The sequence below is a fragment of the Bos indicus x Bos taurus genome, chromosome 29, assembly GCF_003369695.1.
Source record: "Bos indicus x Bos taurus breed Angus x Brahman F1 hybrid chromosome 29, Bos_hybrid_MaternalHap_v2.0, whole genome shotgun sequence".
In the NCBI taxonomy this organism is placed as follows: domain Eukaryota; kingdom Metazoa; phylum Chordata; class Mammalia; order Artiodactyla; family Bovidae; genus Bos; species Bos indicus x Bos taurus.
In genome coordinates this window covers 14972499-14996085 of record NC_040104.1, presented here as the reverse complement: position 1 = coordinate 14996085, position 23587 = coordinate 14972499, and the positions used below count along the sequence as shown (strand labels likewise).

Below are 23587 nucleotides of genomic sequence, written 5' to 3'. Positions count from 1 at the left end.
TCCTTCGTGTCACTCCCAGGCCCACTACCCTTCCTCAGTCTCTGCAGTGCGTAACACCAAGACACACTTGCTTATCTATCATCTTGTTTTCCCCTATTAGAATTAAGAACATGACTGCACCTCCAGAACCTTGAAGAAAGCCGTATGTCAGCTGATAAGTTAAGTAGTGGTTAAGTGACCGGCAGTAGAGCCTTGAGATGTAGTTCAAGGGACAAAGGTTAGACCTGCTGACAGCCTGGACGCTGGGGCAGGAAGAGGAGCGTGGTACCCAGATCACTCGACACGGGCAACTGGTGCCACTGCGGGAGCCGTGGTGAGAGAAGTCGTTTTGGAATATTAGATTTGAGCAGGGTGCTACAATGTGAACTTAAGTAGACAGATGGAACAGCTAATCTCAGAAAGCTAAAACACGGCATCAGGATGTCTGTTTTCATTCGAACCGCCTTTAATGACATTCCAATGTAATCAATAACAGCAAACACTTAGAACAGCACCTGGCACATAACTGTCATCATGTAAGGGCCGTGCATATATTAACTCACCTCATCTTCACAACCCCCCTTCCCTGCATAAAGAAGATACCACTACATTCTCAAATTACAGAAGAGCCTGAGGCGTGGAGAAATTATATAACTTGTCCAAGGTCACACAGCTAAAAGGGGAAACTGAGTCTGAAAACAGGCCATCCAGCTCCAGAGCTCAAGCTCTCAGCCACCACGCTGAATGCTGCCTGCTGTAGAGAAACAGGGAATTTGACTTTTAAGAAAAGAGGCAAGAGTTGAATGCTACTGACGCTGACGTACAAGAACTGGACGAAAGTTCTACTCCTTTACCTCTGTACTTCTCTGATGTGACCTTCTGTCAGTCTTTAGCTTCCCCCACTTTTGATAACCACAAGACAAATGCTCTATTAAAAGAGAATTCTGAGTACCTCAAACTAAAGAAAACACATCATTAAAATCAACTGTTTTTAGTATGCCTAATGTGGTCACTGGAATTTTTTACCTGAACATGTGGCTCATGTAGTATTTCTATCGACCGCGCTGAGCCAGAGAACAGTGGAAAAGGCAACTACAGCCCTGGGTGAGGTTGCTAAGAGGGCAAAAGAGCCTGGTAGGCGGTGGATTTTATTCCAAGTGAAGGCAATTGGCAAATATTCTGAAAACTGAAACTCTGAGATCCTCACGCTGGTGGCTGTGTGGACATGGTGTCTGAAGTAGCCCCAATAAAAGCTCCCAAAGAAGAGCTAGTAGATGGGAGCAGACAAGTAAGGAGGGAGAGTGGGCTTAATGGCAGGAGCAGAGGCAGGAACAGTGAGTCAATGAGGATTCAGCAGAGAGGGGTATGCTGGAAGGGTGTGTAAGGTTCAGGAGGAAGTCAGGAACTGGAGGGCCACGAGTAGTAAGTGGGGAGGCAAAAGTCTCACTTCAGACATCAGACATGACGGATGGGTTAAGAAGAGAACTGAAAATCATCTGCTGGTCTACAAATTGCATTTTCACTGAAAAGAAATATGGACCAGAGGAAAAAATGAGCACTGGAATAAGTAGCAAAATAGGAATATGGGCCACACAGTAGCATAATAGCATTAAAATTCATACTGACATTCAGAATTTAAATTCAATACAGTATTTTATGTATTTCTGAACTTGATCATTTCTGGTTATCTAAGAGAATGTTCTTGCTTTTCGGAGATGAATGCTGAAAAATTAGGATTTTTCAAGTGGTTCAGGGAAACTAAAAATAGTGGTAATAAGCACAAGAAAATAAATGGGGCAAAATGTTAATAGTTGGTGAACCTGGTGAGGAGTATGTGGGTGTCAATTACAGATTCTTGTCACTTTTCTGTAGGTTTGCAGTTTAAAATTTAGAAAGGTGTGACAGGTGCAGGGGACAGCCCCCAAGGACTGCAAGCTATGACGTCTTTCCAGAAGTTTGGAGAAAAGGGAAAATGACAGACGATGATGAAGGGGACAGACGGTTAAGGACTTTTTTAGTGTGAGATCCCTGATCCCATCTACAGACTGAAAAAGAACAGGTACAGCAAATACACACGGTGGAACAACTGCTAAGAAATGAGGTCCTGGAGGACGCAAAACACGAAAAGAGCAAGGGTGGGGGTCAGCCTTAAACGAAGAAAGGTCCTTCCTCTGAGACAAGCAGGTGAGGGGGCAACGACCACAGTGAGCTGGGGTGTGGCTACAAGTGGGAAGCTGAGTCCCTGACAGATGAGGCTTTCCTCGGAAACAGAAGACCAGGGAGCCTGACAAGCATCTGGGCTTAAGAAGAAAAAGGATTCTATTTAAAACATTACCAAGAAAACAAAACCAAAGGTCAGAGAACTGGCAGCAATGCCAACTCGGTCAAGACACACAACCACAATCACCATGGTGACGCGGCCATCCTCAGCAACACTGGACCTGAAACACGAGGCAGGACAGTGAGAACCACACAACTCCTACCTTGACATTCCTTGTCTGCATCCTCACCAGAACCATCACTCTGATTTGGAACGAAATGTGCCAACGTCACAGACAGTCCCTGACATGGCCTCAACCACCAACCAGGCCTACCAGCCTAACTCCCACCTGAGACCCTGGCTTCAGCCACATAAACCCTGTCCAACCAGAGCAGGAAATCCTCCTTAATAACCCACTGAAGAAGGGAACACTCATTTGAACCCCTAAGATAATGAGATAGGAAATGATAAGCTTTTTCTCTCCAATATTTCTGCAGCTGTCAAACTGTCCAATTTAACAAAACTCAAGAGGTGGTGTTTTTCAGGGGCTCCTGCCAAAGCAAAGTCACCCCAGAAAGTGGGAAGGGGAGAAGCACCTTCTGTTCCTCTCCATGGGACAGGGAGCAAAGCAAACAGGGACTTCAGAGTAACCCCAAACCCATTCTGGAATCCCCAGTGTAATTATGGATTCAGGAAAGGATTGGTGGGTGCTAAAACCACTGGGGAAAACAAAGGCTTTGTGAAAATAAGGTTATCACATGGTCCGTAAGTACAACCCTATAGACTGCATATTAATTAAATGAAAAAAGGTGCCCTTACAATCAGTAGGCCCGGCAGACACCACAGAACCAAGTGATCAAAAGCAAGACTGACCTCACATGCCCTCTGTGGGGGTGGGGTTGGGGGATGAAAATTTCCCATTTCCTTTCTCGGCAAAATGTTTAACCCAAATTTATATCGTGAGGAAACAACATGGTAACTCCCCAGAAAGCAAGACATTTTACAATTCAAGTGTCCTGGGCTTGTCACAAATGTATTTTGAAAGACAAGGGAAAAAAGGTCCTAGATTCAGGGAGCTGAGAGACAGGAAATCCACACACCACACACAAACCATGAGCGCAACCTGGCTTAAAAGCTGACCATGAAGGACACTGAACCACTGGGAAAATCTGAACAAGGGCTACTATGCTATTTCCTGTTCACTGTGAAGTCTCTTGGGTGTGGTATTAACACTGTCATTATGTGGAAGGACGTCTTTGCTAAGAGATACACTATATGCTGAAGTGCCTGGTGGGAAAGTGTCAACTTTTCTGCAGAAAAAAAGTGTATGGGCATCACACACACATACACATGTGTGATAAACCAAACGGTAAACTGTCTTTAGTGAGTTCTGAAGACTAGTCATAAAGGGTGTCCTCAAGATGCTAATAACGTTTTGCTTCTTAATCTCAGTGGTGGCTACACAGCTGGGTTCATATAACAAATCAATGAGCAATACCTACTATGATTTATGCTTCCTATTAAGTGAAAATTTTTTATTAAAAAAAAGAACAGCCTAGGCAGCAAAGTGCTTCCTGAAATCACTCTGACTGAGGGGACAGTGTCTGCACATAAAAGCAAGAAACGCGAAAGGAGCGCGCACAGAACGGGGCGTGTTCCACCCCCATGCCTCTAAAGACAAGACTGGGGGGCTACACACCTCGGAAAAGCTTTTGGGCGATGTGCAGAGGGTTCCCAAAGCGGAAGTTCTCCCCACTGAACAGGGCGAGGATGAGCTGATTCTGCTGCTCCATGCTGTCTTCAGGAAAGAGGGGCAGAAACTGCTGGAGATGTTCACGCTGCGAGTCGCTCAGCACTTCCTGCCACGTTGACAGGCTGACTACATCAAAGAAGATCTCGGGCTGGGAGAATCAGGAAAAGCAGGAGGAAAGAAACGAGGAAAAAAAACAAAGTTTTTAAGTTTTCTGCGCGTAAGTGGTAAAATACACATAACGTGAAATCTACCATTCTGTCCATCCTAGGGTATACGGTTCAGTGGCATTACGTACATTTACAATGTTGTGCAACCATCAACACCATCCAAGTTCTTATGTTTTTTAAACAAACTAAAATTCCACTGATCTTTACTCAATTCTGAAATCTTGAGAGATTTGTCAGGAATCCCCTGGCAGGCCAGTGGTTAAGACTTCATGCTTTCACTGCTGGGGCCCGGGTTCAACCCTTGGTTGGGAAACTAATATACCAAAAGCGGCACAGGACAGCAAAAAAAAAAAAAAAACTTGAGAGACCAGTAAAGATTACATATAAATCACAATCTTATACCCAGCAGTAAATAATAATCCTCAGGAGAATGAGCTCAGCAGAGAGAATCTCATTTAGAAACCACTTCTGCCAACAGGGGATAGGATGGTGAACATCTCAGTTCAGCTCAAGACAAGGGGCAGAAAAAGCCCACGTGGGAGGTGAGAACTTGAAGAGCTGAGGGCATCTGCTGAGAACCCGAAGCAACAGGACCGGGTCTGTTCTCCACTCGGCAGTTACATACAGGAAACATCCATCCTAAGTGCTGTGAGCTAAGATGGACGAGTGTATATACCATCTGGAGGGAGAACAATTAAACAAGCTATTGCAATGGAGTGGAAGTTTACCCGTGAGTACAGGGGAGAAGCACACCTCCCAGACTTATGGTCTCAGAGAATACCTTTCATACCAAGTGACGTCTAAGACGGCAAGGGATAAGAGGAAAATGTGCTGAGGCAGAAGGGTTAAAAACCCACAGACCAAAACCCAGAGTAATAAAAGAATAATTACTACAAAACAAAAGACAGCAGCAACCTTTAGGGGCAATAGGGAGGGAGAAGAGGAGAGTTAGCATTCAAGTGGGGGCTCCACAGGTGTTTATTACAGCTTAAACTCCATATATATGTGTGTGTACTTTATATATTCTTATGTGAGACACCTTTCACTTTTTAATTAAAAAAAAAAAGTTCAGGGGACTTTCCTGGTGGTCCATCGGCTAAGACTCTGCTCCGCCCTAATAAAGACCTGGTTCAACCAAGTAAATAAATAAACAAACAGAAGTCCAGGCAACATCAAGAAGCTCAAGAAGAAAGAGGGCAAGGGAAGCAGCAGACAGTAAGACATGAGCAAGGGACCTAGGAACACGGTGAGTACTTGTCCCTTTACCCTAAACGACAAGGACAGACAAGGGAGACACTGAAGGGCGTAAGCAGGAGACGACCTAGAAGTCAACCACCTGCAGGCGTCTCAGCAGGCAGGCAGCACAGCAGCTCCCGCTCCCTAAGGTCCCCGCACAAACCCGCATCTGCACACCACGTTACTACTGGCATCTCAGCACCTGGCACAGAGCAGGTACTTAGGTAAAACAAGTACTTGCTGGTTGACTGGACGGCATACAGAGGTTTACTTGAAAGAGCATGCAAAGAAAACATGGCTGGGAAAGACATATACCAAGTTCAGTAGCTGTTATTTTGGGAAAGGAGGCAATACAGGCAAAATGGTGGCTTTATCTACAGTTTTTAAACATATGATGAAAGAAAAATCTGAACCAAATATGACTAAATGAAAGTCTCCCCAAACCGAAAGCATGGATGTTCACCATATGATACTCTATGCCTGTCCGTATATTTGAACTCTGGCATGTTTCAGCGGACCTAGTGCCTTGCACATAATAAGCACTAAATAAATGGTAGCCGATGACAATCGCACAGCTCAACTGTGAAAAGTGGCCAAAAGCACACTATTAATACTATCTCAAGAAATGAACTATTAATTGACTAGAAAGCTGGTTACCTTATGGACAGATAATGTATGCATTCTGTATCATGATTCACAACTTGGGTAAACATCTAATATAAAAGATACACATAATTCTGTCCTTAAATATAAAACTTCTTGGGACTGCTCTGGCGATCCAGTGGTTAAGAAGACTCTGCTTCCACTGCTCAGTGGTGCAGGTTCAATTCCTGCTTGGGGAACTCAAGATCCCGCAGGCTGAGTGGCCAAATAATTAAAAAAAAAAAAACAACTAGCAAACTGTTGAAAATTGTCTTGTTAAAATATGGCTTACACCATATTATCGAGTGAACACGTTATTAAACATGGAGAATGCAGCTTATACTTTCTTCCTTAATCAGAATATTAAACCGATTTACACTTAAAACATCTCTCTGGTTGCAAGGTAGAAAATCACAAAGAAGGGAGCACAAAATCCTGAAAACTTGCAGAGTGTAGAAAAGACTGTAGAGAAGAACTCTTAGAAGGAAACAACGGTGTGGATGTCACTACTCACGTCCTCCAGAAGGTCCTCAGGCAGACTAACCCTGGTGCCCCCCAGGAGGCAGTCTTCCATGATCCTCGAGCCTTGGCCATCACCACACGGGCCCAGTTCCAAGGGATCCGTCAGCATATGGTCCAAGGAATCCATTGTTTACATTCCACAGGTTAAGCTAGACAAATCCGTGCAGTCAGACCATGAGACACAAAGGCAGAAATCCCAGGGATCTGTTGACACTAATGTTCCTTCACAAAATATCCAACCCAGAAAATATTCAATCTCTAATTTCTTCTTTTACCTTATCCTTAAACCCTAACCACTGCTAAACAGCTCTTCTCCCTCCCTCTCACCACATCCTCATCAGAATTTCACATCTTATCCATCTTATCCAGTAGATCTCCCCCAATACTCAGAACACTTCTACAGCAACTCCCCAATCAACAGAATTTCTTATACCTTCATTTTACACACAAGCAAAATGAGACTTACAGATTAAATGGTAACTAGATCAGAGTCCACCATTTAGACTTCCCTAAGGGACTAACACTTTCACTACTTTGGGGGCTTCCTTGGTGGCTCAGATGGTAAAGAATCTGCCTGCAGTGCAAGGTTTTGATACCCGGGTCAGGAAGATCCCCTGGAAAAGGGAATGGCTACCTACTCCAGTCTCTTGCTTAGAGAATTCCATGGACAGAAGAGCCTGGTGGGCTACAGTCCACGGGGTCACAAAGAGTCAGACATGACTGAGCGACCAACACTTGAAATCTCTCACACTAATATAAGTTTACTTAATATTGTTTTTTTAAGCAACTCTTTGTTGTTCCTTCACAAAAGAATTGACTGAAAATCCAGAGACTAGTGAAGTTCAGAAAGTAACACTAAGTTACTTAACGAGGGCCTATTAAGTGCCGGGTCTTTCATGTAACTGATTTAATTCTTATACGTGTGCAAGATAGGGTTATTACATCTGCACTACAGATACTAAAACCTAGGATCAGAATAGATAAGCAGCTTGCCCAATCCCAGAGACAGGACTGAAATTCAGGTGTGCATGACTGCAAATCCGTGTTCTTAACACTAAAAGTCAGTGGCCAATGCACTTCAGTTGGTCCAGCTGATATGTATAACCACGTAAATATAATGCTATTTTTCTCCTTCCTGTAATAAGTGAACACTGTTGGCTACCTTTAGAAACATACATATGAAAATTTTTTCAGAGAGCATCTCATAAGGCTGATGGCTGGAATTAGGTGCAAAGCAGAGGCCATAGTTATTAAAAACTGGTCCAAGGGGAGGCTGAACTCAACCACTCTACAAACATTTGCTAAATCCCTTCTCTGACTCTGATTCCTACCAAATGGAAAGGAATAAAAACACACCAAACTCCTAGTCTCATCTCAGCGACTCTGAGCACATCTTACCTAACCAGCTATCAATTTCCTTACCTATCTAAGATGAAGAGGAGCAGGACCTGGTCCTCTGGTCCTCTCTACAGTTATTTCCAATCCTGGAAGCCTGCAGTGAATCATTTCCAGATGGATGCATTTATATAACTTAATGCAGTCATGTAATGACTTCTCATTCTGAAAAACTCTCAAAGGATAAAGACCAGGCCTGTAATATTACTGTTAAAACAAGCGCCTTTCCGCTAATTATTTCAAGTTATCTGGAAGAGATGTCAAATCTACATAATGATACAGTGGAAAGACTCCTGTTCAAAGCAGCTGCGTGGTCCCCAAGGGACTATGTCCTATCACCCTTCAGTACACGATGAAGGACGGCATCTTGAACACTTCTGATGCCTAAACTACTGACACCGGTGAGAAAGCACATGGCATCTGCCTTTAACAAAACTTTTAGAAACAAAACAGAAAAAAGTAGATGCAACCTGATGCTCAGAATAAAGCCCTTACCAGAACTGGCACCGAAGAGGGCAACAGCTGCAGAGTTTTACCTGACTCTTAGGAGAACCACCTGTTTCTCAAACTGCTCACCAGTTTCTTCAATTACACTGAATGGATCGCTAAATGTAATCTATCCGAGTGGCAACCTATGCCCTGCAACTATTCTTTCCGTTCATTTCAGTTCGTATCCGACTCCTTGGGACCCCATGAATCGCAGCACGCCAGGCCTCCCTGTCCACTATTCTTTAGAGAATCTCAAAACAGAAAAAAGCAGGCCGCTGACAAAGGGTCGGGACCCCGGAAGCCAAGGGTTTTTTAGGGTTTTTAACTCTTGCGGAGTCCTGCACCGCTTGACCAACCAGGAAGGCCTTTCTCCCCAGGGCCCTTCCTCTGCACCTGGGAGAACATTTCTTCCCGGCCCCTCCCCAACACAGAAGTTAAACCCCAGGATCTGGCCGCGGCAGCCGCCCGCTTCAAACTACAAACCCCTCCGCAGCTCCCAGGCCCGGGTCCCGGGCCACCTCCGCGCCCACGGCCCCTCCCCCACACCGCGCTAACCCTAACCCCCACCCACCCAGGCCGCCCGGCTCCCACCGCGCCCGCTCCCCTGCCTCGAGCCCGAGGGACCAGCGACTCTCGGACACCCGGCCGCTCGCTTCCTCCCTCTGCTGCCCACACACTTTAACGCTTTCGCCACCCCCGCCCGCCCTCACCTGCGCCGCGGGAGCCGGACTCGTAACCCGCCGCACCTCTCAGTCCGCGGGCTCCCGGACCGGACGCGCTCGCTCCCGCAAGGCGTCTCGGTGCGTGCACGCTCCGGGGTCGGGCGGCGGAAGGGGCGGGTCTGCGCGGGGCGGGGCCTGGAAGTGCCGGGGGCGTGGCGGTCAGGGCGGGGCCGGGGGTGCCGGGGCGGGGCTCGCAAGGCACACAGCCTACAGTGCCGAGAGCCCTCAGGGCTGGACTTTGGAGGGCTGCTGTCTGGCTCGTCGATCGCACCGGGCTTACAAGTGTCCGGAGGGCGAACCCGGTGTGGCCAGTCTTTACCTGGGCGCGAGCTGAAGCTCCGGAGCACTTGAGGGAGTGAAAGCAGTTTTATTAGCTAACGTTTGCAGAGCGCAATACCCTGCTCCTGGCACCTGAGCACTTTCCATCCAAGAATCTTTGTACCAGCCACGTGGTGCGCTGTTAGCTCCTATTTTGTGATTTCTCAAGTTTCATCGAGGAGAATGCTAATCAGAGCCTGTGCCGCTCCAACTAACCCCGGCGTGGCCCCAGTTCTCTCTCCCATCCCTGGATCCTCGACGTCCGGAAAGAAAGTACACACACATTTAAAATACATTTTAAATCAAACTGGATAGCCTTCTCTCTATTACTATACCTTCTCTCAACTATTCTCGATAGTTAAGAACCTAGGCCCCTTTCTTCTAACTCACTAGGTTTTATTTTGAATGGCTTCGAACTTCTTACTACACAGCTACTTCCAACCAGTTGTTCGGGGACCATCCTCTGTTCTCTGCATAGAAATATGTCAGACAAGCTGGCAGGCCAAACTAGTGTTCCTCCTGCTTGGAAAACAGTGGTTTCCAAACAAAGCCAATCTCTGTTCCCTTGTTGACTGCACGCCTGCCTCTAGTTCCCTTTAGATTGTTGGGAGGGGTCTGGAATTACACACCACCAAGTAAAAGAGCAGGGGAACAATGTTCCGTACTGTCATCCATAAATTCCCAGACCTTGTGTCTCTGACCACACCAGAGTAAACCAGAGTCAAAACAATGTAAGTTGTACTATTAAAAAAAAAAAAAAGTAACTATCAGAAGCTCTTGTATTTTGTACACATACAAACAAGTAGGATGTTTATTAAAAAAAATATTTATTAATTTTTACACCTGCTGAGTAGCACAAGACTATTAACACTATAACTCACTGAATGTACATAAATGTTCACATTTAAATAACAGGGTAGGGTCAACATTTCCAACCTGTGGGTCAGCTTCAGCATCTCACGAAGTGCTTTTTAGCCCTACATGTCTTAAGAGTTTTTTGAAAGGACAATTCCAAATCAGAAAACAATTCAAGAAGACCAAAACAATAGATTTTTCCAGAATAACTGAAAGTTTACATGATGAAATGTCTGTTTATGTGGGCACAAATCAAACAGTAAAAATGTAAAATCTGTATGTAACCTACTCCAAAATTTCCACACTGCACTGAAGTCTACAGTGCCAGCGTGTCCTAGGAGAGATCACAGTATAAACAGTGGCTACAAAATTTTTTTTTTCAATTGGGTCTTAGATGGCTTATCATCTGCCATCTTCTCAAATCCAAGTCCTTTTCAAAATCCATTACCTTAAAATAAATGTGCTGAATACCTGATCTTAAAGCAAAGTTGTTTGGCTCAACTGCCACACCTGCATCTCTGGTTGATAATATACAAATTATCAATAGTTCTAGAGTCCTTACTTATTCCACATAAGGACAAGAAAAAAAAAAAAAAGGAAAAGAAAGAACTTAGATGGGAAAGAAACAGAAGTCCTTGCACAATATTTTTTCTCTTCTGTGTATTTTAAAACTTGAAATAGCTGGCATAAAATGAACATTCCATTCAATGATAGCTTTCCATCTTAGTCGACAAGTTATTCCTGAGGGGAGGAGGTACATTGATGGTTCAAATAAAAAAGGAAGCCAACAGGGCCAAAAAACTAAACTGGACCTTTGGGAAAGCCTGATACTCTTTACCTAGCAAATCTTTTGAGGCTGGACACTAGGGCATTTGTAACCATCACAGTGGAGGACTGTGGGACTCCGAATCTCTGCATTGTGACCCACAGTCTGTATTTTCTGTTGAAAACACCAGCATCACCTTTGTTACCAAAGAAACAGAGTCCATTTTCATTCTCCACACAACTACCTAAGAACTCTCAGGTTCTCTTAGTGCCTAAATGTTCAGGGCTAACTACATGAATGAGGTCTCAGGAATAAAGTGCAAAATCTACATATTAGTAAAGTTACTTCAATAGAATGGTTTACTTTTCAGAAAGGTATCTTTACCATAAAGAAGCTACTATGCTTCTTAATTTGTAGAGCCAGTTTTTACCCAGAAATGTAAATAAAATAAATTAGTTAACTTCATTTGAAACTGAAGGTCAGTCTTCCTGTTCTGGAATGATAAATTCTACCATTTCCATAATTATTCTAAAAATGTATGTCACAAAAAATACATACTGGTTTCTGCAATGTTTTCTGTGCACAACTGGAATGTACAGTAAAAAGAAGGGAAGTACCTTCCCCCGCTGAATTCATAGCTACTAAGACTCCCAAACAGGAACAATGATAAGAAAAACTATCATTGAGGCAGAATTTTCTCCCTCTCCCAACTAACAATGTAATATGAAGATTGGGTTTCTTCCAGATCCCTTATAATTGCCCTAACAGACATTATAAATGGTCCTACCTTTGAAAATTTTTCCCCAAGGTGTGAAGTTAGTTATCTTACCAAAAGGCCCAGATGAATTGCAATATATTTAAAGTGTTAAGAAAGAAGGAAGACCACCTTTCCATCCAACCTGAAAGAATGTTCATTTTAAGACAGTATTGGAAGGACTAAAATACACTGCGTGCTGTGAGTGAGGGTTGCAGGTACACCTGGGAAGAGCAGGGGTTGGCGCGTTTATCAACGAGTGGTAAACGGATCCTGAGAGGCAGGACGAGGTCTCAGTTCTTCTCACTCTCTGTATAGTTGCTTTAGCCATTTTCCTTGATACTGTCATCTCCAGTCTCTCCTTCATACAAGTTCAACCAGAGAATGGGAGGCCAAGCTTTAAGGTGGGAGTTTAAATTCTGCTGACATCAAGCAACCTTTCCTTGTACAGGGAGTCCATAGTTGCGGAGTAATAAAGTAAGATCTGTCAGAACACGAGGTTCTGACCTAATCTGCTAAGGACCAGGGTCTGTGCAAAGCACTACCAAGAGCCCAACAGCGCTTTTCCCCAAAATGGCAAGTTTTTAAAAAATCAGCAGTAAGAAAAATTTAGATGACAGTTTTTCCTTCAGACCATCATAAGGTTTCATCATTGTAATTTTCATATTCAGTGGGCTCCCTTTGTTAAATTACTGAAAAAGCAAACTCACAAGAGGAAGCAGTTCTGACCTAATATGCGCCTACAAAACGCCCCTTTGCCTTTGGTGCCGTGGCTTGGGATCAAGAAGTCCAGTGGCCGTGGACTCGGCACATCCTTTCTCCACCTTTGGTACAATACAATACATCACTTAATATTTCCACAAAGGAAAAGTAAGGCTTATCCATGTGTTAAAAAAACCAGTTCAAGAGCAAGGCAAAGTTTTTCCGTCTTGAAATCTGCATGACCTCCATCCCATGGCGGGAACTCCTAGGATTTGAAGAGTCCACTTGGTAAAGATGATCTTGGTAAAATAAGCCCTGGTGAGGATCAAAACTGTGATTTCCAAACTCTTGAGTGAATGATAAATCTTAAAAAGGAGCTGTAAGTGTCAGAAGCTTCCAGACATATGAATAAGAAAAGACATGATGTGACTGCTTGATTCTGGCTTGAGGGTAGGAGTTAGGGTTTAGTGATGTGCACTTCACTGCTCCCATTCCCGTTGGTGGTGGTTGTGATGATGTACTGGGTGGGCTGCTGGCTGGTGGTCTGGGGGTCCAAGTCACTGTGTGCAGCTGGCTGAACCTGGACTCCTCCAGAGAGAGCAGACGCTTGCTTTTCCTCCAATTCTGATTGACTTTCTGATAACACATAATGACCCTAGAGCAGGAAGAAAAGGATCTTTAGAAATCTGAGGCCAGATGTCGGAGTGAGAGCCATGGAGGCGGGGCGGGGGGGGGGGGGGGGCAGGGCGGAGGAGAGAAGGAATATGCAAAGAAATGTTATAAGGGGAACCCAAATAGGCACCTATGGGGGGAGATGGTTTACCTGAGTCCTTTGGGGGGATGATTCAGCCACAGAAGTAGACTACAAAGATGACTTAAAGGAGGACCTTAGTTGTCCTACCAAATGATAGAGTGAGAAACATCAGGTACAGAAATTTGCATCATGATGGTAACCTACCTGGCAAAGGAAACGTGGTATATATTGTCCCTAAGAATTTAGAAATTCATAAAATAAGGTGACTGTATCAATTAATGTCTAAAGGTGAATACAAAATGGATCAAAGAAGAGATAGTTAAATTATCCTTAAAGAGGCAGAATGAACCCTCCCAAGTCAAGATCAATGGTTCCCAGAGTTCAGAATTTCAAAGACCCAGCAAAATTAAAGTAAGAATTAATGTTTCCAAATTTTAATTTGCCAAGTGAAATCATTTTTTAAACGCTGCTGGCAAATAAGAGACATTTTAACACTCAAAAGCACAGGAAGAACACAGTCTTAGAATAAAGTCCTGTGCATTGAATACATTTGACTTTATGAAGACATACACTGTCTTAATTTTTCCTTATTTTTCCCTCTGATGATAAAAAACATCTCCATGTCAGCTACCTTGACATTTTTAAAGAAAAGATGTGTCTGTCAGAAGGAAGATTGGTCAGCAATATAGACTGAGAGAGAAAAAAGTCACAGAGGAAAACTGATAGCAGCTTTTCCAAGGACTGTCCGGAGAGAAAGCCACAGCCAAATATGAATTTGATTTATCTGGAGCATATGTTCTGAGTCCATGCTCATCAAAGCAACTCTCTGATCAGCATTTAGTTTCCCAAATAGGTCTTTCTCTAGCTGGAGGGGTCTGGTTCTCGACCAAGGGTCCATGGACACCTAAGTGGTTCATAGGTGGGCTGCAGATAATCTACAACCAAAACTATACAGTAAATTTGTTTGTGTGTACACTGCTGTTGTTGTTGCTGTTGTTTAGTCATTCAGTCGTGTCTGACTCTTTGTGACGCCATAGACTGTAGCCCACGAGGCTCCTCTGTCCATGGGATTTCCCAGGCAAGAATACTGGAGTGGGTTGCCATTTCCTTCTCCAGGGGATCTTCCCAACCCAGGGATTAAGCTCGACTCTTCTGCATTGGTAGGCGGATTCTTTACCACTGAGCCACCAGAGAAGCCCCATGTATACTGTGGCAGGGCCTAAAAAGAGTCAGTAAGTCCTTGTGGGACTCACAAAAAGAGCAAAAATTTCACTCATCATGCCAGGGAGACCATTCCATTTTACATTAGTTACTGTTTCCATGACAAAAGTGTCACTCCAGATTTATACAACTCTCCTCAGTCTAGTTAACATGAACTCATGTGCTGAGAAACGGGTGAGCTCTTGGTGTGATTTGAAAAAAAAAAAAAGCCAGGTTTCTGAGGCCACTAAACTACCGTGTTACACACTGAGGCCTCTTGGGCAGTAATCAGTCTTCCCCTGGGCACATCTCAATATCCCAGGCTAGTTAAGAATATCTTTCTTAATTTAAATTTATACACTCTGTCTTCCAGAGGCAGGCCAGAAGAACCCAGTGAGGATAAAAACAAAGGTAGCAGGTGCAATACAACAAAATAATTTATGGCAGGGAATTCCCTGGCAGTCCAGTCGGTAGGACTCTGCTCTCACAACAGAGGGTATGGATTCCTGGTCAGGGAACTAGAAACCCACAAGCTGTACAGCATGACCAAAAAAAAAAAGAATTTCATAACACATTCATTATGTTATTCTCTCCCTACTTGAGGATCAACAATCATGAAGACTCATATACTTTCTAAGAAACACATAAAAAGATGATTAATTATCTACATGTATCTATATGTATGGGCTTCCCTGGTGGCTCAGTGGTAAAAGAATCTGCCTGCCAATGCAGGAGACGCAGGTTCCATCCCTAGGTCAGGAAGATCCCCGGGAGAAGGAAATGGCAACCACTCCAGTATGCTTGCCTGGAGAATCCCATGGACAGAGGAGCCAAGCAGGCTACAATCCATGGGGTCACAAAAGAGTCACACATGACTTAGTGACTAAACAACAACACAAGAAATACATATATGGATCCAGAAGGTTCACTGTAGTTATTAATTGAATATATCTTTCTTGAGCATTTGCTATAGCCCAGCCTCCTGTGCAAGACATTAAGGATAATAAAGACTAGGACCCAGCTTTTGAGGAATTCGTTGCCTACTAGGAAAAGATGGTGAACCAATAATTAAAATAAGCTGTGCTATAATACAGTACCACAGATATTATGGGAAAACAGAAGACATACTTCTAACTCAGATATGAAGAGTTTGGAGGAAGAGTTTGGAGGAAGAGTTTGGGAGGAGGGCGGGGGTGGTACAGCATGGGAAACAGGAAAACCCTCCAAGCAGCACAGCTTACCGGAGTGACCGCCTTCACTTGGCCAGTGGTGACCGGAGTTGCCACACCACTGTCTGTAATCACAAACTGACCTGGGGGAAGTGTCATCATTTGAATCTCTGATGCTGAAAAACAGGAAAGAACCACAGTTCGGTAGTCTCAGATTTCAATACAAGTGGTAAAAACAAATATCTCACCAGTGACCACTTTCCCTACTGAGTCATTTTCCACCGGTTTGCTTGCTCCCAGAGTCTTATGTTGATGTGATTAGATAATACAAGGAGACAATTCATTATTTTGAAAACTGGTAAATTAAGGAGATGAGCCAAGTATTTAAAGCATCTATCCTGCCGTTCCTGTGCAAATTGTACCCCATAATAACCTGACAGTTAATGTAAAATTGTTTTCATTGTGGAAGTTTCCTAGCAATAAGTGTATAAAGGATGATAGAATCAATGGACTTCCCTAGTGGTCCAGTGGGTAAGACTCTGCTCTCCCAATTCAGGGGGCCCGGGTTCAATCCCTGGTCAGGGAACAAGGTCCCATATGACGCAATTAAAGGATCCCGCGTGCTGCAGCTAAGACCTGGTGCAGCCAAGTACATAAACGTTTATTAAAAAAGAAGAAGAGTGTGATAGCATCAGAACAGCACAACTCTGCAGTGTCTAATGAAATGGCAGGGTAAAGGAAACAGACAAGCGTCATGTGCCTCCGGATGGAGGTATACATCAACAGCTATGCAGTGTTTGGGGGGAAAAAAATAGAACCTGATCTGATCAAGCCTCTAGATTTAACTGCCCATCAATAGGAAATAAAAGAGACAGAGGAAAGCATCTTAAATGACAGACAATGCAGGGATGTCAACAGCAAAATCCAAAAGGGAACACAAGTGACCCAGTTTCATCAGCATGTTAACTGCAACTTGGGAGAAAGAAAAAGAACACATAAACCAAACGAAACTGAACAGACATGATCGATGGCAATGTACGGGCCCTTATTTGGAACCCAATTTGAAAAACCAACTGTTAAAACATTTATGAGACAGTCACAGAAATATGAACCCCGGACATTTGACGGTATTAACCAATTACTGTAATTTATTTTTAGGTGTGATAATGAGACTGGAGTTGTGTTTTTTTGTTTTCACTGCCTTGATTTTAGAGATAGATACTAACATTTATGAATGAAATGATATGGATTATATTATATAGTTGGAGGACTGGGAGAGAATGACAGTGGGTACATATCAAATAAGACCGCCCGAGAGCTGGTAAGTGCTGAAGCTGGATAATTGGTACAGGGAAGTTCATTACTGTTCTGTTTGTGTGTGTGTGTGTGTGTGTGTGTGTGTGTGTGTATTTCTGTGTTTATATATATGGTTTTTGGGGGGTTTTCCCCCCGCATTGTGCACCTTGTGTGATCTTAGTTCCCCAACCAGGGATCAAGCTCACACCCTTCACAGTGAAAGCGCCAAGTCCGAACCACTGGACTGCCAGGGAATTCCCTATTTTTGTATATTTTAAACTTTTTTTTTCCAAATAAGAAATTTCAGATTGTTTCACCAGGTTAGAATGCTAGTTCTTACTATGACTACCATGACTGTCGGCATCATTCCACATTCTTCTCACCGGAATAAACTGAGTGTAAATGTCAGTCTATTTACCAGGATTACTGGGATTCATCATGAGGAGGAGACCTTTCCTGACACACACTAGGCCCAGCTCTCGTTGTGACCACCAGTATTTAAGAGGACAGATTGTAAAGATAACTAAACTGTAGCGTTTGAGCCTGTCTCCACACCAAATCTACATAACACAGCCTAAGATCAATCACAGAAAGATGGTCCAAAAAACAAAATCAGTAGTAAGACAGAGACCAACACAGCCCCTGTTCTCCTAGTTCCTGCTATGGAGCTCTTAACTGTTACTATTCCTGTTTCTTCCATGTCCTCAGTGATAAAGGTCTCATACTTTTCAGCTGACACCCAAAGCTGTTGTCCCCACCAAGATTTCTACTTGTTCTGACCTTTGGCAGCCAGTCCAACTGCTTCTGGTAACACTAACCTCAGGGTTTTGAAATCAGCTACTCATATATCTGTCTCCACCTGATGCGAAGAGCCGACTCACTGGAAAAGACCCTGATGCTGGGAAAGATTGAGGGTAGGAAGAGAAGGGGACGACAGAGGATGAGATGGTTGAATGGCATCACCGACTCAATGGACATGAGTTTGAGCAAATTCCGGGAGTTGGTGATGGACAGGGAAGCCTGATATGCTGCAGTCCATGGGATCGCAAAGAGTCGGACACAACTGAGTGACTGAATAACAGTGAGATAACAGTTTCAGAGCCCAAGGCTGTCTGGTGAGGAGGAGCAGCACAGTGTGCTGGTTTAGAGTGTAAACTCTGCGCCCAAGCTGCCTGGGCCCTAGTCCTCTGCTTAGTAGCTGTGTTCCTTGGATGAGTTACTCTGTGTCCAATCTGCCTTATCTATAAAATGCAAGTACTTATCTAGGAGGCTGCTACGGATAGTAGATGTGATATAGATTCAGTGTAGAATCCTTCCTGGCACACAGTAAGAGTTTAATGAAACTTGGTTAGCATGATTATTGTGTGGTGTTACGTGTATGAAAGTCAATATTCATCTTTTGTACACACAGAGTCTCGCACAGTGATTGATATTTACACATTCAATAAACATGGCTAGAAGAGACGAATCATGACCTCAAAGCCTAAATGCAGCTACTACACTACTTAAACCACCTGCCTACACTTGCTGCAGCAATATTCCTGACTTCTCAGAAAAATGTCATTTCGGGGTGGCCCTTCGGGGTGGCCCTGACATCAGACGCTGCCTGAATCGTGAAACTCATCGAAGTACAAGCTCCACAGAACGTAGAAAATGGCTAATGAACCTTTAATCCAGAAAATCGATGGTACAGCCGATGAAATTCCGCCCTGCAGCTGCAGGTTCCCCACCTGCACCCTGGAGTGCCAGCCTTACTTACAGTAGCCACGGAAGGAATTCCAGGTGTTGGGGAGGTACGTGTGCTGGACCGTGGAGCCTTGGGGAGGCTGCTGGAGGGCCTGGCCCTGTGAGGAGCTACCTGCGACGTGGGGGGGGCTGAGCCCCTGCTGAGACTGTTGTGGGGAGGGACTCAGCGGCTGCCCAGCCACCTGGAGAGAAAGAGAGTGGGATGCGTGAACTGTCAACTCGTTGCTGAAGAAAATAAATCATGCTCATGGGAATTGTAACGCTGAATGCAGAACGGTTAAAATAGTAAATTTTACTCTTGACTGCACCATACTGCACGTGGAATCTTAGTTCCCCAACCTGGGATTGAACTCATGCCTCCTGCAGTGGAAGCGCAGTCTTAACCACTTGACCGCCAGGGAAGTCCCTAAAATTAGACCTATTTTAAATGAGAACAGAATTAATGAAAAGCAATCATAACTATGAAATTCTAATTACCTTCCAAAGGATGATTATCTACAAGGGTATCCAAAGACTTAATTGTTAGAAAAGTAAATGGATGGAAGTATAATTATCTTCAATGCATAGGTTTTTTAAAAAAACCTAAGAAGCTCCATGACTTTCTTGTGTCACAAAGCTAACCTGTAACACAAACTGAAGTTGAACCCAGAAGTTGGAATCTCCACTTCCGTGCACTAGATACCCCCAAGTTAGTGGAGATAAACACAGGGACCCATTCTGTCTACAGGATAAACCCCCCACCCCCCACCACCACTGTCTGCCACTCAAGCCGTCCACACTTCAGTTCCAAACCACCTTCCTGGCCTTGTTTCCAAGCACAGTTTCCTGTCACTAAGACACCACATCACAATTTATAGACACACCACAATTTCTCATGTCTGTGTCTGTCTCACTCATTCCCCCCATGTCTTCCTCACAATGAGAGCATATTCAGATCATACAACCTCCCCCAGTTACCATGTCAAAATCATACCCTCCTCCAAGACCTAACTCAAATACCACTTTTACATGATTTTCCTTGATTCCTTGCTAAGTACCAGAGAAGGCAATGGCACCCTACTCCAGTACTCTTGTCTGGAAAATCCCATGGACGGAGAAGCCTAGTAGTCTGCAGTCCATGGGGTCGCTAAGAGTCAGGCACGACTGAGCGACTTCACTTTCACTTTTCACTTTCATGCATTGGAGAAGGAAATGGCAACCCACTCCAGTATTCTTGCCTGGAGAATCCCAGAGACAAAGGAGCCTAATGGGCTGCTGTCTATGGGGTCACACAGAGTCAGACACGACTGAAGTGACTTAGTAGCTGCTAAGTACCATCTTTCCCTCCACTGAGTTCCCATAACCTAATGACATGTCCACGTCATCCTCAGACACAGGCCCATAACCTAATGACATATCCATGTCATCCTTAGACATGGGCAAGAGGCACCCTGTAGGGATGTTGGCTGGCTCTTCTCACATGAGGCCTCCTGGACCTTGGAAATGGCCCTGTACCCACTTCCAGGACCCACACGTCTCTCCTCTGAGCGTGGCCTCCCGTAGGGGTCCTGTCTCCCACACGGGACTCCTCTAACTGTATCCATCCACACATGTCTCTCCTCTGAGCGTGGCCTCCTGCAGGGGTCCTGTCTCCCACACAGGGCTCCTCTAACTGTATCCATCCATACATCTCTCCTCTGAGCATGACCTCCCATAGGGGTCCTGTCTCCCACACAGGGCTCCTCTAACTATATCCATCCACACACATTTCTCCTCTGAGCGTGGCCTCCCGTAGGGGTCCTGTCTCCCACACAGGGCTCCTCTAACTGTATTCAGGCACCTGAGACCAATGGGGTGGCCTGGATTGCCACCTGCAGGGGTGTGGATGGAGCTGAGACACATGAGCCGAGGTGTCCACATAGTACAGAGGCCCCATGAGTGCAAGAAGGAGCCTGGGTGAGGAGAAGGGGGCAGCAAGCAGCCCCTGCTTCCCACAGGAAGATAGAATAGCTGCCTCATCCCAACAAGGGACTCTGAGGAGCCCGTCCTGGCCCTCCAGCCTCTGGTTCCTTTGAGAAACTCAGAAGCGTGATGTTAGTGCACCTGAGAAACTCATGGCCCCTTGTGGGAAGAGGCTGCCTGTCTTGGGCTGGGACAAGTCACCAGAAACCTTACACTAGAAGGAGGGGAGGGGCAATTAGACAGCAAGCAGCAGAGGCCCCCTCCCAAAAAAAAAAAAAAATAGGAGGGCAGAGAAAGTGCATGTTTATCCTACAGATTTCCATAGCAGTTGGAGCCAGGAAAAGTGGGATACAAAAGAGGAAGCAGTTGGAGACCATAAAAAAGGGCTTCCCTGGTGGCTCAGTGGTAAAGAATGTACCTGCCAAGGCGGGAGACATGGGTTCGATCCCTGGGTTGGGTAGATCCCCTGGAGGAGGGCATGGCAACCCACTACTGGAGAAGCCTATGGACTGAGGAGCCTGATGGGCTACAGTCCATGGGGTCGCAAAGAGTCAGACACAGCTTAGCAACTAAATGACAATGACAGCAATCCTTTTCCTTACTTCCTCCCACCTCTACCTGGCCACTGCCAGTGCCAGCCGTGTGTTTGGCAGAAAAACAGATTTAATTTTTTTTAATTGTTTTTTTTTTAATTTCATTTTTACTATTTTCCAGTGCACACTATTTTAGTATAACAGCTAATTTTGCACACGTCTGTAAATATTATCCCACTGCATTGTGGATACATTTAATTTTTAATTAGCGCTATCCACCTTATTTAATATCCATGGGTACTTTATGTATATTTTCCAAGGTGATCATTATGAAAGTACCTATGTCAAGCAGGAAGATAGAACATACGTATTTAATGGCTGGTGGGTTTGAGTGAAACCTTTACCCACTCAGGGTGGTGACATGCAGCCTTCATGTGTGCTCTTGTCCTGGCCCCTGTGAATGTCAGGAGAGAGACTGGGGGCATCCTTTATGGTTCAGGTCCCTTCCCTTCATGCCCTGTTTGCTTGTGCACACGTGTACATCCCTACCAGACTCTAAGCTCCTTGAGGGCAAGATCTAGAAAAGTTTCCTGCAAAGAGTAAGAATTTAATAAATATTTTGCAAGTGGATGTAGCTCTGCTTTTGGGGAAGGAAATGGCAACCCACTCCAGCGTTCTGCTTTCTCAACGAAGGTCTCTATCACACAAACACAGTAATCCTTCACAATCTCACTGCTCCAAAATTACAGAGACAACCCCTCTTGCCGGCCGTCATCCAGCCACCGAGGACAGGAGATCTCCAGGAGATCAGAGGTCAGGCTCCATCCAGACAGGCCAGGCTGAGCATTCAATGGTGTGTCCCTAATGCAGGCATGCTCAGTCACTCAGGGTATCCTGCTGACCCAGAGATGGAACCTGGATCTCCTGCATTGGCAAGTGGATTCTTTACCAATGAGCCACTGGAGGCAAAGATGACTCTTTAAAGGCCCCCCAAATAAAGATATCACTCCCATAGTCAAGGAGACTAGGTCTGAGATAATGTCTCTCCACTCTTAGTACATCTCCAGAGTCCCTGAGGCCACACTATCCTGGGACTAGTCCCTGGAGCAGGGGCCAGCGTACCTGGGATGTGGACATAGCAGGGGCAGGGGGCTCGGTGACCTGGATGTGCTGCACCTGGATGGCGTGCTGTGTGTAGGTCTGAGGGTCGTGGAGCTGGGCGACATCCACCGTGGACTGCTGGGACTGGTGTGGGGAAGTGGCCTGTGGGAGGAGAAACCCAGACCTATGCTGAGTACAGTTCAGGGAAAGCCTTCCAGAGAGAAAGTGCAGCTGAAACCATGTCCCCCAGAAGAGATGGGACTTCAGAGCCAGAGCTCAGTCCCAAGAGCCCACACTGAAGCCAAGCTGGCAAACTTCAGAGGAAAAGACAGCCTTAAAAATTATGTTTGCTAGCCTAGATATCCATTGGCAGACAAACGGATAAGGAAGTTGTGGTACATATGCACAATGGAAAACTACTCAGCTATAAAAAGGTACACTTTTGAGTCAGTTCTAATGAGTCTATTATATAGAGTGAAGTAAGTCAGAAGGAGAAACACCAATACAGTATATTAACACATATATATGGAATTTAGAAAGATGCTAATAACGATCCTACATGCAAGGCAGCAAAAGAGACATAGATGTAAAGAACAGACTTTGGACTATGTGGGAGAAGGTCAGGGTGGGGTGATTTGAGAGAACAGAATTGAAACATGTATATTACCATATGTAAAGTAGATGACCAGTGCAAGTTCGATGCATGAAGGACGGCTCTCAAAGCTGGTGCTCTGGGAAAACCCAGAGGGATGGGGTGGGGAGGGCAGTGGGAGGGGAGTTCAGGAGAGGGGGGACACATGCACACCCATGGCTGATTCATGTCGATGTATGGCAAAAACCACCAGAATATTGTAAAGTAATTATATCCCAATTAAAATAAATTAATTTAAAAATGATGCTTACTAACCATGAAACAGTAATGTGATTTAATACTGGAAGGGAAATGAGGGAATATAGCTGAATAAGAAGCTCTCAGGAATCAAAAATCTTTTCCCCTTAAGTTTCAATTAAATGTAATGGCCTACCCTTTATCAGCTAAAAGAGATCAAAGTAGAGAAGTTGCTTTTGGTTTGTCACTCTGGATCACTAGAGCAGTGGTTCCTAACCTTATTTGTAGCACAGACATCTGTGAACATGTGGCCAAAGTAGAGACACTTTTTCCAAAATAATGTACATATGTATCACAATTTACAGACAACTTCAGATATTCAAAGATTCTTCCAAAGCCTAAAATTAGTAACACTGCTATATATTAAAAAAAAAAAAACCCTCCTATAAAAAAAATAC

The 23587-nt window shown here is 44.6% G+C and overlaps 2 protein-coding genes across 8 annotated transcripts in view; both read right to left on the bottom strand.

Moving 5' to 3' along the window:
* Positions 1 to 9261, bottom strand: part of NFRKB (nuclear factor related to kappaB binding protein) — a 32737-nt gene extending 23476 nt beyond the window's left edge. For 4 of the 6 annotated variants that reach the window (XM_027531311.1, XM_027531313.1, XM_027531314.1 and 1 more), the window contains exons 1-3: positions 9154 to 9261; positions 6552 to 6708; positions 3939 to 4140 (exon numbers count right to left, since the gene is read on the bottom strand). In XM_027531311.1, the coding sequence (XP_027387112.1) occupies positions 3939 to 4140; positions 6552 to 6686 (337 nt within the window). In that variant the 5' untranslated portion in view covers positions 6687 to 6708; positions 9154 to 9261. Of the gene's footprint in view, positions 1 to 3938; positions 4141 to 6551; positions 6709 to 7981; positions 8052 to 9153 lie in introns of those variants that run through there. The other 2 variants (XM_027531312.1, XM_027531316.1) reach the window with 2 other exon arrangements.
* Positions 9262 to 10291: 1030 nt separating this feature from the next.
* PRDM10 (PR/SET domain 10) overlaps positions 10292 to 23587 on the bottom strand; it is a 99803-nt gene continuing 86507 nt past the window's right edge. Inside the window, exons 19-22 of one of the 2 annotated variants that reach the window (XM_027531559.1) lie at positions 22322 to 22462; positions 18739 to 18907; positions 15756 to 15859; positions 10292 to 13215 (exon numbers count right to left, since the gene is read on the bottom strand). In XM_027531559.1, the coding sequence (XP_027387360.1) occupies positions 13018 to 13215; positions 15756 to 15859; positions 18739 to 18907; positions 22322 to 22462 (612 nt within the window). In that variant the 3' untranslated portion in view covers positions 10292 to 13017. The remainder of the gene's footprint in view (positions 13216 to 15755; positions 15860 to 18738; positions 18908 to 22321; positions 22463 to 23587) is intronic. The other variant, XM_027531560.1, reaches the window with a different exon arrangement.